The 13,186-nt window shown below is 40.5% G+C and overlaps 1 protein-coding gene across 1 annotated transcript; it reads left to right on the forward strand.

Annotated features, from left to right (window-relative positions):
• Positions 1-2,515: 2,515 nt before the first annotated feature.
• On the forward strand, positions 2,516-6,075 carry LOC130195472 (muscarinic acetylcholine receptor M2-like). The gene is made up of 3 exons (XM_056417008.1): positions 2,516-2,686; positions 2,890-3,747; positions 5,077-6,075. The coding sequence occupies exons 1-3, from the start codon at positions 2,516-2,518 to the stop codon at positions 5,386-5,388; spliced, it is 1,341 nt and encodes a 446-aa protein (XP_056272983.1). The 3' UTR covers positions 5,389-6,075.
• Positions 6,076-13,186: the final 7,111 nt, after the last annotated feature.

Here is a 13,186-nt window from a genome sequence, read left to right on the forward strand (position 1 = left end):
CATAGCAAAAACAGAGCTAGAGAAAGATGTTGGAGCTACATTGAACAGGTGGCCAGAAACACAACTCTAAATGCTCAATATCTGCTGGGTATTTAAATAAGTAGCTGTTTGCTATCTCATCCCTCATATCAACCCAAAAGATGATGACATGTTGAGACGTTCTTGCTGCCCCCCAAGATGCCTAAAAATCACTTATTGCAGGTTTATACTTTATACACTTAAAAATGCTAATACTTCTCTACCTTACAACTATTAACACAGGATTGCAATTGTAATAATGTTTACTGATACTTGATACCACCACGGCTCAGGAGGACATTGCATTGACTCACGTTAAGACAAATCTTATGTCAACCATTGCTGCTACAAGCCTGACTCTGAACGTAACGTGGAGAAGTTTTACACAATAATAAAACACCCTAATGCAATTGTGTGATATGTAAATGAAATTGAACTGAATTGAAACCGAGTCTTAACCCTAACATGTCAGAGTTACCTGAGCTTTGTCCCAGAATGACAATGTGAATGACCAGTTTATAGGATTTCGTGGCATCGAGCGTCGTAGTTAAAGATTGCAACCAACCAAATACCCCTCCTCTCATTCTCCCCTTTCTAGTGCAAAACCATTGTAACGCTGTTCGCCGCACTCAGAGGCCACCCATACCATAATAATTACTTACTGTAGGAGCAATGGAAGTTAGACAGCGATAGAACAGTTTTGCACTTTGTGGCTCAAGTTATCACAGTTTCGAAGAACTACGGTGGCCTTCACACAAAAATGCAAAAGGTCTTGATAAAGACAGTTTGGTTTGACCGTTTTGGGCAACGGTACCGACATGGTGGTCTGAAACAACGATTCTTAGTTTTAGGGGGTTATAAACTAATAAAAACAAAACTTTTCTGCTAATAGAATCACAGGCTGTCAAGACGAGGTCCTGAGAATTACTGCGAAACTAAACACACACACACACACACGCTCTTTTTCATCTGCTACAGAAAAGGCACCAGCATGGGTCTTTGATGAGTAAGTGATAGAGTTAGAGATGATGTAATGAAGTTTAATCTGGCTGTAAGAGCAGGAAGGAAACATCTCTCAGGTACTCTATGATGTTATCAGGTGGCCTTATGGAGTCACTTACATGGTTTTAGTAGTGTGCAACAACCTTCTGGTCTCAACTAAGTCTCTTTACATTGATTTTCTGATCAGAATAAATCAGTTAATCACATTGCTACTCTGTGTAAATTGCAGATCTATGATATATCTTGGTTTTCAACATAGCAGTAACCGATGAGACGATACTTTGCCTTCATTATGGTGTTTTGCTGTTTGTTTGCTTGCCTGGGGACATTTTTAATACACAATCCATTTTAAAACATACTCTATACACTACCGAGTGCACTATAGTTATATATATTTAGACACCGAGGATGCTTGAATGCAGAGCCTATATTTTTAGAGTGGGTGGAAATCCATTTCTACACATACTGAAATAACTAAGAGATGTTATTAGGAAATGACTCATTTATGCCTTAGTATTTGTATTTGCTTACACTCTCAAGGGTCATTTTGTGTCTTTCAAGAGCTCTGCAGGGGTGTGGTGGCCTTGTTATATGGTCTCATTCAACCTGAATTTGATTAGAATTAAGACTTTACGCACACTTGTGATGTTGGTGAAGAGAGTAGCTCATTCAAGAAACCAGTCATACAAGTAAAACTAGAATGGGCACTCAGTAGAGCGCATACTTTCGCATATCACAAGATTGGGCATTGAATTATGAACATGTTGGCATTATTTGCATGCCAATTGGATATAAATTGACCGCGCTATGGTAAAAAAAAGATGTTGACCTTTTCATGACCTTGACCATGACCTTTGACCCGATCGATCCCAAAATCTAATCAAATGGTGCCCGGATAATAACCAATCATCCCACCAAATTTCATGCGATTCGGTTTAATATTTTTTACTTATGCGAATAACACGCATACAAATAAATAAATAAATAAATGAATACACGGCGATCAAAACATAACCTTCCGCATTTTCAATGCGAAGGTAACAATACCTCCAACCAAGTGTCAGAGTCAAACATGGTTTCAATAGTTTTTTGCGATAGCAACATCTCCAAGCTGATTATACAATGGCAGCTGATTTACAGGCTGTGCAGATTCCGCCTGTGTTGTTTCTGATATGAGTATGATGGAGACTGCTGTATCATTTAAACACAGCTGCTGCAGTCCATATTTTCTCACCTGTTCATCCTTCACACCTTAGCAAAGCCATGAACTCAAAAAGAACCAAACACCTGCAAAATGTTTACACGCTGAAAGCTACACATGATTTTGCTTCTGTAAATGTGCTGACGGAGAGAAACACACACAAATATGAACAAACTGGCATCACAAAAGGGCAACATGTTATTTAAAAAGGCTGATTACGTCATCATCTTTCTGTTTATCAGGTATTGTACGGATATGATTTGAGCCTGAGACAGATATCCAAAACCAGACAGCATGGAGACTCAGCATTTCTCCCACACCACCAACATCAGCAGTGGTAATAACACCAGCCTCTTCTCTGGAAGCCCGTACTCGACTGTGGAGATTGTTCTCCTCATCCTGGTGGCTGGATCTGTGAGTCTGATCACCATCATTGGGAACATCCTGGTCATGCTGTCTATAAAGGTTTGTTTTTTCTTCTTGTTTTGATCATTTATGATTAAAGTTTCATCTCCAAACACCTTTTAAAAGTACACCAAGACACAGAGATAAGAATACAGCATGTGCAACTGTGTGCAGTGAGGTAATCTAATATGAGAAAACACACATCATATCGCACAAGAAGAAGATTAGCATCTGACAGCCTGCCCCTTGTTGTTTCTCTCAAGGTAAACAGGAACCTGCAGACTGTCAACAACTACTTCCTGTTCAGCCTGGCCTGTGCAGACCTGATTATTGGCGTCTGCTCCATGAACCTCTACACTGTCTATACAGTCATTGGCTCCTGGCCCCTGGGAGCAGTGGTGTGTGACCTGTGGCTAGCTGTTGATTATGTGGTCAGCAACGCGTCAGTCATGAACCTGCTCATCATTAGTTTTGACCGTTACTTCTGTGTCACCAAACCGCTCAGCTACCCGGCCCGCCGCAGCACCAAGATGGCGGGTCTGATGATTGCTGCGGCCTGGGTCTTGTCCTTCATCCTCTGGGCTCCAGCCATTTTGTTTTGGCAGTTCATTGTGGGCGGGAGAATCGTGCCGCCAGGTGAGTGCTCCATCCAGTTCTTCTCAAATCCTGCGGTGACGTTTGGGACAGCCATAGCAGCTTTTTACCTCCCAGTGGCCATCATGATCTACCTCTACTGGCGCATATCCAAGGCCAGCCGCTGCCGCATGAGGGGGGACAGCAGGAAGACGTCAGGTACCAGTCGGGGGGAAGGCCCCTCCCACAGCCAGGAGGAGGGCTGTGAGCGCCAGAACAACTGCATCACAACGAGAGAAGCTCAGGTGGAGGCTAAAGATGGGAAAGAGAAGGAAATGCTGCACAAGCAGAATGGAAGTGGGCTCCGTGAGGAGGAAGTCGCTGACCCGGTGGACTCTACGGCGGGCAACGCGTCAACGTCTAAGGACACGGTGGTGCCAACTTCTTTACAGAAAGCTTCCAATGGGAAGAAAAAGACGAATCAAACCCCTTCTCCAGAAGACTCAGCTGTTGACAGACAAAGTCTGGCCACAAAGAGACTGTTTCAGGTAAAGTTGTTTCCTGCTCAGACATTGTCATTCAGATGGCTAAAGAAAACACAAATGAAATCAGACTTACAGCTCCAGGGCGCTGTTGGTCGTTCCACCAATCTGCTCCCCACAGAAATATCTCAACTATCAGATGAGTTGCCGTGAAGGTGTGTAGCCACCCACTGACCCTCTAGTTCCACGTTTTTGCGTGAAATGTCTCTATTGGATCGGTCGTCATAAAATTTGGTTAAGACAACTGTAATAACTGGTCCCTTGAATTTCAATATACAGGACTGTCTCAGAAAATTAGAATATTGTGATAAAGTTCTTTATTTTCTGTAATGCAATTAAAAAAACAAAAATGTCATGCATTCTGGATTCATTACAAATCAACTGAAATATTGCAAGCCTTTTATTCTTTTAATATTGCTGATTATGGCTTACAGCTTAAGAAAACTCTAAAATCCTATCTCATAAAATTTTAATATTTCCTCAGACCAAGTTAAAAAAAAGATTTATAACAGCTGAGTGTTTGTCAAGGCTCAGGAAACCCTTGCAGGTGTTTCGAGTTAATTAGACAATTCAAGTGATTTGTTTAATACCCTACTAGTATACTTTTTCATGATATTCTAATATTTAGAGATAGGATATTTGAGTTTTCTTAAGCTGTAAGCCATAATCAGCAATATTAAAAGAATAAAAGGCTTGCAATATTTCAGTTGATTTGTAATGAATCCAGAATGCATGACATTTTTGTTTTTTGAATTGCATTACAGAAAATAAAGAACTTCATCACAATATTCTAATTTTCTGAGACAGTCCTGTATATAAAACACTTTTTTTTAAAGCATTCAATACTTTAGTTTATTTAGATATCTGCAAAACGTAACACATTCATCAGCCTCAACTGTACTTTCTGTTTATTCTTTTTCAGCAAATGTTAGATGATGAACATGCTGAAGATAAAACATATCCATTGTTATTCTGACATGCCAATGTTTACATTTAGTTTAACGCACCGCTCCATAAGTGCGAGCATGAATGTAGACACTTACACAACACTGAAAAAATATTGTTTGGTTTTCTTCTTTCTCTTTAATAATCTGCTTAAACCAAAACTAGGCTACAAGAGAGTGAATATTAGACATACATTTGCCAGGTGACTCAAAAAGAAAGCTAATGTTGCTCCACGTCTGCTGGATGTGTAAATAAGTAACTCTTAGCTATCAAGTTAGCCTGAAATGCCAACATGGCAACGTTTTGTTCACAGCTTTTTCCAATGCCCCCAAGTTACGAAAAAAACTCTACATTTAAAAACACCCTCTTCTTCTACTCTCTTTTTTCGAGGTGACAAAACAGAGTGCCGTGGCAAAGTGGAAAAGGAAGGGGATTTCTTACAGGGAGAAAAAGGTGACCCGCACCATCATGGCCATCTTGGTTGCTTTTGTTGTCACATGGATGCCATACAACGTGATGGTCCTGATCAACACCTTCTGTTCGATCTGCATCCCAAGCTCCCTCTGGACCATCGGCTACTGGCTGTGCTACATCAACAGCACCATCAACCCAGCCTGCTACGCTCTCTGCAACGCCACCTTCAAAAACACCTTCAAGCACCTGCTCCTGTGCCGGTTCAAGAACATCCGTACGGTGCGATGAGGCCGAAAACAGTGACCCACGTTAAAATAATGGGATGACTCAGAGATGACTAGAATGTTGTTAAGATATAGACGAGTTGTGTTCTCACTGTGCAGTCCATTCATTTATCAATGGAACGTTTTCCAGCTGTCACTGATTTTTTGTTGTGTTTCATTTTAAAACTATGCTCTTTCTGAATTCTATATCAATTCAATCTGGTGGAAATGTGGTTTATTGTGAAGAAGTACATTTGATTGAGTGTGATTAGGGGATTTACTAGACAAGATATGTTCCTCTTTGAACCAAGTACACAAGCTTGTGCATTATGTTTTTTTATATGCTCTTTTTACCAAACAGTAAAATGTGACGGCTTTGTGACCAAAACAGTGATCATAAGATGTATGACAAGTATAAATATAAGAAGAAGATAATATACTATCAAATAAGACACCAAAAAATAAGCTTGACTGAAAAATTGGTCTGAGTAAAGCATTCTCTTCAAAGTGAGTCAAGAGAATAAAATAAAATACTATTAGCAGCTGTAAACTCTGTGAGTGTGTGTGGGGTGGCGCACATGTGTGTGTGTGTGTGTGTGTGTGTGTGTGACCGCTTAGATTTTTTATATTAAGATAATGACATCCGTTATCCGTGTTATTGTGAAATGAGCCCACATGTGATATGTGTCCATATCTTCCCTCTTTCATGTAGTGATACATGTTTCCCATGAATAAAAGGGTTAATGATGGAAGAAGTAGTTTAGTGTTTTCATTGTCTTAATCTAATATGTGCTCTGAATTTAACTGGGTTAGTGCAGAGAGTCAATGCGGTCTGATTTATTGGCTCTACCGTCACATGGAAACCTTGTCCAATCCCTGCGGGTCTGCTGCCTGACGGGAGGAATTACACACTGCACCACACAAAAAGTGCTGTGCTGCAGTCGTGTGTGCACTGGAGGAAACCGGGGGAATCGTGAAGAGCAGAGCAGCATGTCTGAAAAATAGACCCGCACTTCAATTAGTTTGCATAATCTTCAAAGCAATGACAGACGGACAGTAACTGGTCCAGTTGAAAACGACTCTTACACTTAAAGGAAAAACAGTAGGTGGAGGTGTATTGCTCCACAAGACAGTTTAAGTTTATCATTATACCTTTTACCATCTTTCAAAGCAAAGTGTGTCATCTCTTCGTTTCAGAATTAATTAAAACTATAGCTCAATTTGACCTAGTTAGAAGAAGAAGCAAGTGCAATAGATAATTATATATGTGTTGCCTAAGTTTTTATAACTAACGATACAATCAAGGCTAATTTAACATTTTTGTATTGATTCTTACTACTTCTTTTTACCACCTCCATTCTACACAAAAATAAAGATGATGTGCAGGAAAGTGAGCAAAGTTGTACCACGAAGAACACTTAATTCAAAGTCTAAAGGGTCCTATAATAAACAACTTACTGGCCACCAGGCCATTTTCAAACTGTTCCTAATTTAGCACCAGAGTTTGACATTCCTGCACTGGATAGAAATGAGGAACAGAGAAATATTTGGAGAGAGAAAGAGAAATGGAAAGAGAGAGAGGGGGGGGGGGGGAGGGTGTACTGAATGCAGTATTAACTTCTGCTCCCTCTGGACTGAAGCCGAACAGAAGAAAACAATCTGAACTCTTCCCACACTTCCCAGAGGAGGAAAGAAAGGACAAAAGGTTCCTCTGTCTCCTGAGTGGGGATCATCCTGTGGAACTTTTCCGCCCTCTAGAGGAACAAAACTCACTTTTATTGATTCTTCTGAACCTCAAAGCTCACTGGCAGAACACTGAAAGCTAAACTAACCGAACAAAAGCAGTTGCAACCTGCATGTGGGATGTTACAGCACTGTGAAAGAGACACTGTGACCTTCAGTGTGTTGTTACTGTGTGTATTTTCTGCAAACTGCACAATTAGATTAGGCTCACAAATCGAATGTCTTAATTAAAACAACAAGTCTATCTGTTAGAATGACTCTCGCCACGATTATTATTCACATCCTTTTCACCAAATGTAACCTCAACTGAAGAGTTCACCGGAGGGTCACAGAGTGTTGTGCCTGCCTTATGACATCATCAGGGGCTCGTATGAACACACAGGGCTGCTTCTTCTCATCATTCCTCCGGTTCACACCAGCCACGAAGAGATCCCAACATGCAATTTTAATCTAATGGATGACAAAAACTAAAAGTTATTGTTCTTAGTAATATTGTCTGTACCTAATATGATGCTTCAGTAATCTGAGGAAGAAACAGCGTGTGGCTAGCATCCACAATGACTCTTTCTGTTACGATCCTTCCACTGCAGTTCAGAGAGGAAAAACAAAGAATGGAGACATTTGGCAAAACGTTTCACAAGGGCCTTAATGAAACCACAAGCTGAAACACGTTGGTCTATATGCTCCAAGTATTGCTCAAGTTTTGACCTTTTCAGACTTTTTCTCTTCTCCCATGCACTTTGGGACAGAAAAGCCTTTCAAAAGTGTGAACTAATGTCATCACAATCATCAGCATTCATCATACCCTGTTGGTAAAACCATATAAAACTTCAAACCTTAACATAAAGTATTTTCCATTCTGCAGTCTTTTAGAGATACTTGGATATCTGTGTGTCTCTCGTCTTTCAGCCTGTCGATAGACGCGTAAAGGGCATAGGTCGGCATGGGGACACTGTTGATGCTGGTGGGGTTTAATATAAACACATGGCCCTGCCTGTTGTTTACAATGTAACCCTCTGTTTGCATTACACTCATGTCTTTGTGATCATGAGGATGCAAGCAAATATTATCAAAGACAACACAAAAAACAGAAGTGGCTCTGCCAGGCCACGCATGAGGTCTTGAGTATAAGTGCTTCTCCTTTGACCGGAGTCACTTCAATACAAACGACTACATTAGGGCACATGGTGACCTTTACCTACATGGCACTTTGTTGGAGGAGAGTTGCACTTCTACCTCATACACACCGCATTCAGCTCTCATTATCTGCTTACATTCAGTCAAAGTTACCCAAGAACGGCTGCTGTTTAGAGTAAACACACGTGTGCATGTGGGCAGGGGATGGCCGAGCCGTCACCTGAGCAGGGACCTCGTTCCCTTCATGACGGGCTGCCAGTGGAGTCATGGCAGAGAATATGGACCAGACAGGAGCCTGCTGGCAGGACATGCCGCTACCTGATGAATATCCTGAACCTCATGTGGTGAATGGAAAGGCGGAGGAGGAATGCACCAATCACCAGTCGGTAAAATGCAGCCCCAACCTGCTGCAGATGCTGAAGGCAGCCGAGAGCAGGAGGTCCGCTCAGGGTCGGGACGGAGACGGATGGTCTGTCCCAGAGGAGTCTGGGACAGGAGCGCTGGTGACTGAAGCTCTGAAGACTGACATGGTGAGCATGGAAGCTGCTGCATGTCGTGACTTTGACTGCATTGAAGGTCAGATCAATACATTATATCTAGCGTGAGCATCTGTGAGTGTTCTTTCTAAACAGGAATCGTGAATCTGCATCTACTCAGGCTGTTAATGATTATAGATGTGCAGGCCTCGGTGAATGTTTGACCAGCATTCATACACACATATGTCACTCATGTTTTCTCCTTGGAGACTAAAAGGGGAAGTGTGCTGATGTCACACATTAAAGTACGGTTCTTATTGGTTCTTATTGAGACTTGTTGCTGCTACTTTTATGTATGTGGCTGACTATGGTGATGTTTCATTTATGTATGTATCTTTAAGGCCTTCAATCCTCTGATTGTATCCTATGACTTTATCTCATGGAGCATTGAGATTCATTACAAAAACGGCCTCTCTGTAGGCTGGGGATGGTTGGCCTGCATTGCCATTATATATAACGCAATTCTTAACTTGCTTCCTTCATATCTCTGTAAATGTACCTATCTGAAATATATAAGCTACTGTCTCCACTCTGTGACTCATTCACAAGACTTACTCTTACCCCAACTTCCCCAACGTCAACCTTGAAATGGGAAACAGGGGCTTTCAGGTGCGCTGCTCTGGCGGCTTGGAATTAGCTGCAGACGGATTTAGGTGTTTAAAGAAATTAGAAAATAGATTGAAGGCATTGGAGGAGTATTGGTACATCAGGTTGTAGATTATTTGGCAGCTATTTGCCGTCATGTGATCCAGAATATACAGGACTGTCTCAGAAAATTAGAATATTGTGATGAAGTTCTTTATTTTCTGTAATGCAATTAAAAAAACAAAAATGTCATGCATTCTGGATTCATTACAAATCAACTGAAATATTGCAAGCCTTTTATTCTGATTTATTGCTGATTATGGTTTACAGCTTAAGAAAACTCAAATATCCTATCTCTAAATATTAGAATATCATGAAAAAGTATACTAGTAGGGTATTAAACAAATCACTTGAATTGTCTAATTAACTCGAAACACCTGCAAGGGTTTCCTGAGCCTTGACAAACACTCAGCTGTTATAAATCTTTTTTTTACTTGGTCTGAGGAAATATTAAAATTTTATGAGATAGGATTTTAGAGTTTTCTTAAGCTGTAAGCCATAATCAGCAATATTAAAAGAATAAAAGGCTTGCAATATTTCAGTTGATTTGTAATGAATCCAGAATGCATGACATTTTTGTTTTTTTAATTGCATTACAGAAAATAAAGAACTTTATCACAATATTCTAATTTTCTGAGACAGTCCTGTATATGCTGTGACATGGACTATTATTGTCTGTGACTGTGGAACAAAGACAAAGCTGCTCTCTGTGTCCCTGAATTCACCGACATATAAGACTTGTGTTTGTTCACCGTCCTGGTTCCTTTGTCACTATAGTTTCCCTCTTCTTTATCCTTCTCTCTCTCTCTCTCAGTATCTGTCATTAATGTATGTTCATGTATGTGCATTACTGTCTATTTAATGGATACCCTCAGTGCAAAGTGCACTTTACTGTACATACATCTGTGGCCTCAAGTACCACTCGACTATAAGCTTTTGTTTCCTTACAACTCTCTTTCTTCTCTTCATCTCTAACCTTTTCCCAGAGTTCCCCTCTGTAAGCCTCACAAAGACTCATTCACTCTCTCTCTCTGTCTTCTCTCCACCCGTCACCTGGCTCTGATGGGGTTGAAGGTGTGGCATAGAGCGCGACTCTGTGAACTCTCTAATCAGTTCAACTGCATCACTCTGCAGAGTAGCTGTGGTCAGTGTGAGAGCCGCTCTGCCAGCATGAAGAAAGTGTACAGTCTAGTGAACGTAACTAAAGCCAAGGACCAGGAGGCAGTGCAGTCCATCTGCATCAAGGTATCACTTTGTTTTAGGAGCGCTGGGACTGTCTTTATTTTAGAGTTGCCTTTGAGGCAGCAAGTCAGGTCTTTATGTTGAGTGAGTAATTAGTAACCATCACGTTGTTTTAATGGGAGTACTTGAATAGACCTTCAAATGAACTCTTTATACTGTTCTGTGAACCACTACAACTGTGAATTACCTGAGATTGATTTATTGAAATAACTTAAATTGAAGAGAAAGTTATACAGACCTCTTCAGGTTACAAATCAAATACACAAATGGTTTCCCAAGAAGAACTTTTTACACATTACCCACAGCCACTTATTAGCTTTTTAGACTTTCACAGTAGCTGGCTTGGATTCTAATCTGTTTCCTGATGGTTTTGTGATCATTAACTTAAGATTCACATTGCCAACAGTCACAGCTTAATGTCTCCTCATGTTAAAGATTAAGCAGCTGCTAGTGCGAACTTTATTCAAGTGATTGTTTCAAGACGCCAAAAGTTAGAATAAAAAATATTACATTTTAGACCAGTCTGTCTTTTTAACTCTGGGTGTGGTGAATATAGATTTATTTTGTCATTTGTCCTTTTTTAAATATATATTTTTATTTTCTGAATGTATCAATTAGGTAAGAAAAGTAGATTCATTTAGATTGACTTACAACCATTTATCAGCCAATCAAAGTGGAGCATGTTATACATATTTATAGAGATTTAAAAGAAAACAAATTTGATTGATTCATGTAAATATGCATGATAAAGTATACCACTGCTCCTACGTTATAACAGTGTTTTATCTCACTAAAATCAAAGGGGAGCAGAGGGCTGAACAACTCGCACAGAGATCCTCGTTACAGACGTTCAGGAGCACTTCATGTTTAATTGCTCTTCATGCGTATTTGGGGACTCGGCTTGATAAGCAGCATCAGAGGAAGATGCCTCTCATAGTTCTGACTGATAGTGATTGAAGCCTTTCTCACATTCAGCTGTGATGAATGTCATGATTCATGAGTAAAAGACTTGTCAGTTGAATATATGGAGACTTTTGTGATAATAGAAGCTTAAATGTATACTCAATATTATTCTATTTTGGAGCAAGTGCATGACATACAATATATATATATATATATATATATATATATATATACGGTGTATGTAGTGCATGACTCTAAAATAGAATAATATCAGGGTAAACATTTAAGCTTCTATATATAAAGCAAGTACCGAACCGAGTTGCTGCTTTAAATTGTTCAGTGCAGTTACACTGTGACTTATGTGATGAATGTGAATTATTAACACATTGTTGATATTGGAACAAGGTCACCTTGGGTGTTCATGTGCCGCAGACCTAATTTCATATTTTTTAAACCCTGGATTTGTAACGCCCTGTTCTGTGTCTCCTCTGTTTCTTCTCTGTCTCCTTGATTGTTTAATTCCCTTCACCTGCCCTCAGCCACTCTTGTCTCGTTAGTGTCTCATGCCGTACACCTGTGTCCCCCCTATATATTGTGCCAGTCTTTCCCTTGCCTGCTGTTGGATTGTGTCTTTAGTTATGTCTTCGTTGTCCTCCTTGTGCCTCGTTGCTATACCTGCTGGTATTTGTAACTATTGCCAACCTGAGTTTTTGTTTGAAACCTTTTGCCTCAGTAAAGAGAGTTTTTGTTATTTACCTCGAGTCCTGTCCTGTTCCTCTGCGCATGAGCTATTGCCCCTCTTAACCCGTGACAGGATTGTTTTTTATTCTAAACATTTCTAAAAAGAGGTTAAAGAGAGGAGCAGCAGTACCTATACGTTGCCCTCCTGAAATGGGGTTTCAACTGATTTTCTATTGCACTTTCCTAAAGTTGGGGTGAAAAAAAATGAAAAGTTTAAATCTGGCATGTCTTTTATTTCATAGTATGAGCCAACCTCTGAATCAAATGGATCATACATTACCTAGAATGCTATGTAATAACCACTTCCGTCAGATCTAAATGTCCACATCTTTCAACCTCGAAAGCCTTGTGTGAAAAATTGACGCCCAAGATGAGATCACCTTGATGACATCACCATGACTCCAGGGTTATTTTGTTCTGGTTCCTCCAAAGCCAAATGACACAACTGTTTTACCAACGAGGTTGTGTTCCTTGTACGTAAACTGCCTTGTATGTGTTAAATCTGGGGACTTCACCTTTAAGAACATGCTTGAATAAAGATTTTCTCCAGCAGTGTGTGTGAGTTTAATACACATGCAGTATGCTGGGGTTTTATATGCAACTCCTTTCTGACGGTAGAGTTGCGAACTATATGATCTCATGTGGCCATAAAACTACAGACTTTCAATGCGTATGTTCATTTTTTGGAGGTGGGGTCTGAGGTGTGTCTGAATTTTTTTGGAGCTGGACCTGAAGCTCAGCCAGCAGTCATAGAGCGGACATGGACAGGTGGGACTCGTGTGGAAGCAGCCTGGCCTTCAGACAGCCACTCTGGACGGTGAGCCAGCAGCAGAGAGGGGGACGCTTCAGGGGAAGACGAGGGGTTTGTGACCGGCT

This window comes from Pseudoliparis swirei, chromosome 6 (assembly GCF_029220125.1).
Source record: "Pseudoliparis swirei isolate HS2019 ecotype Mariana Trench chromosome 6, NWPU_hadal_v1, whole genome shotgun sequence".
NCBI classification, from domain to species: domain Eukaryota; kingdom Metazoa; phylum Chordata; class Actinopteri; order Perciformes; family Liparidae; genus Pseudoliparis; species Pseudoliparis swirei.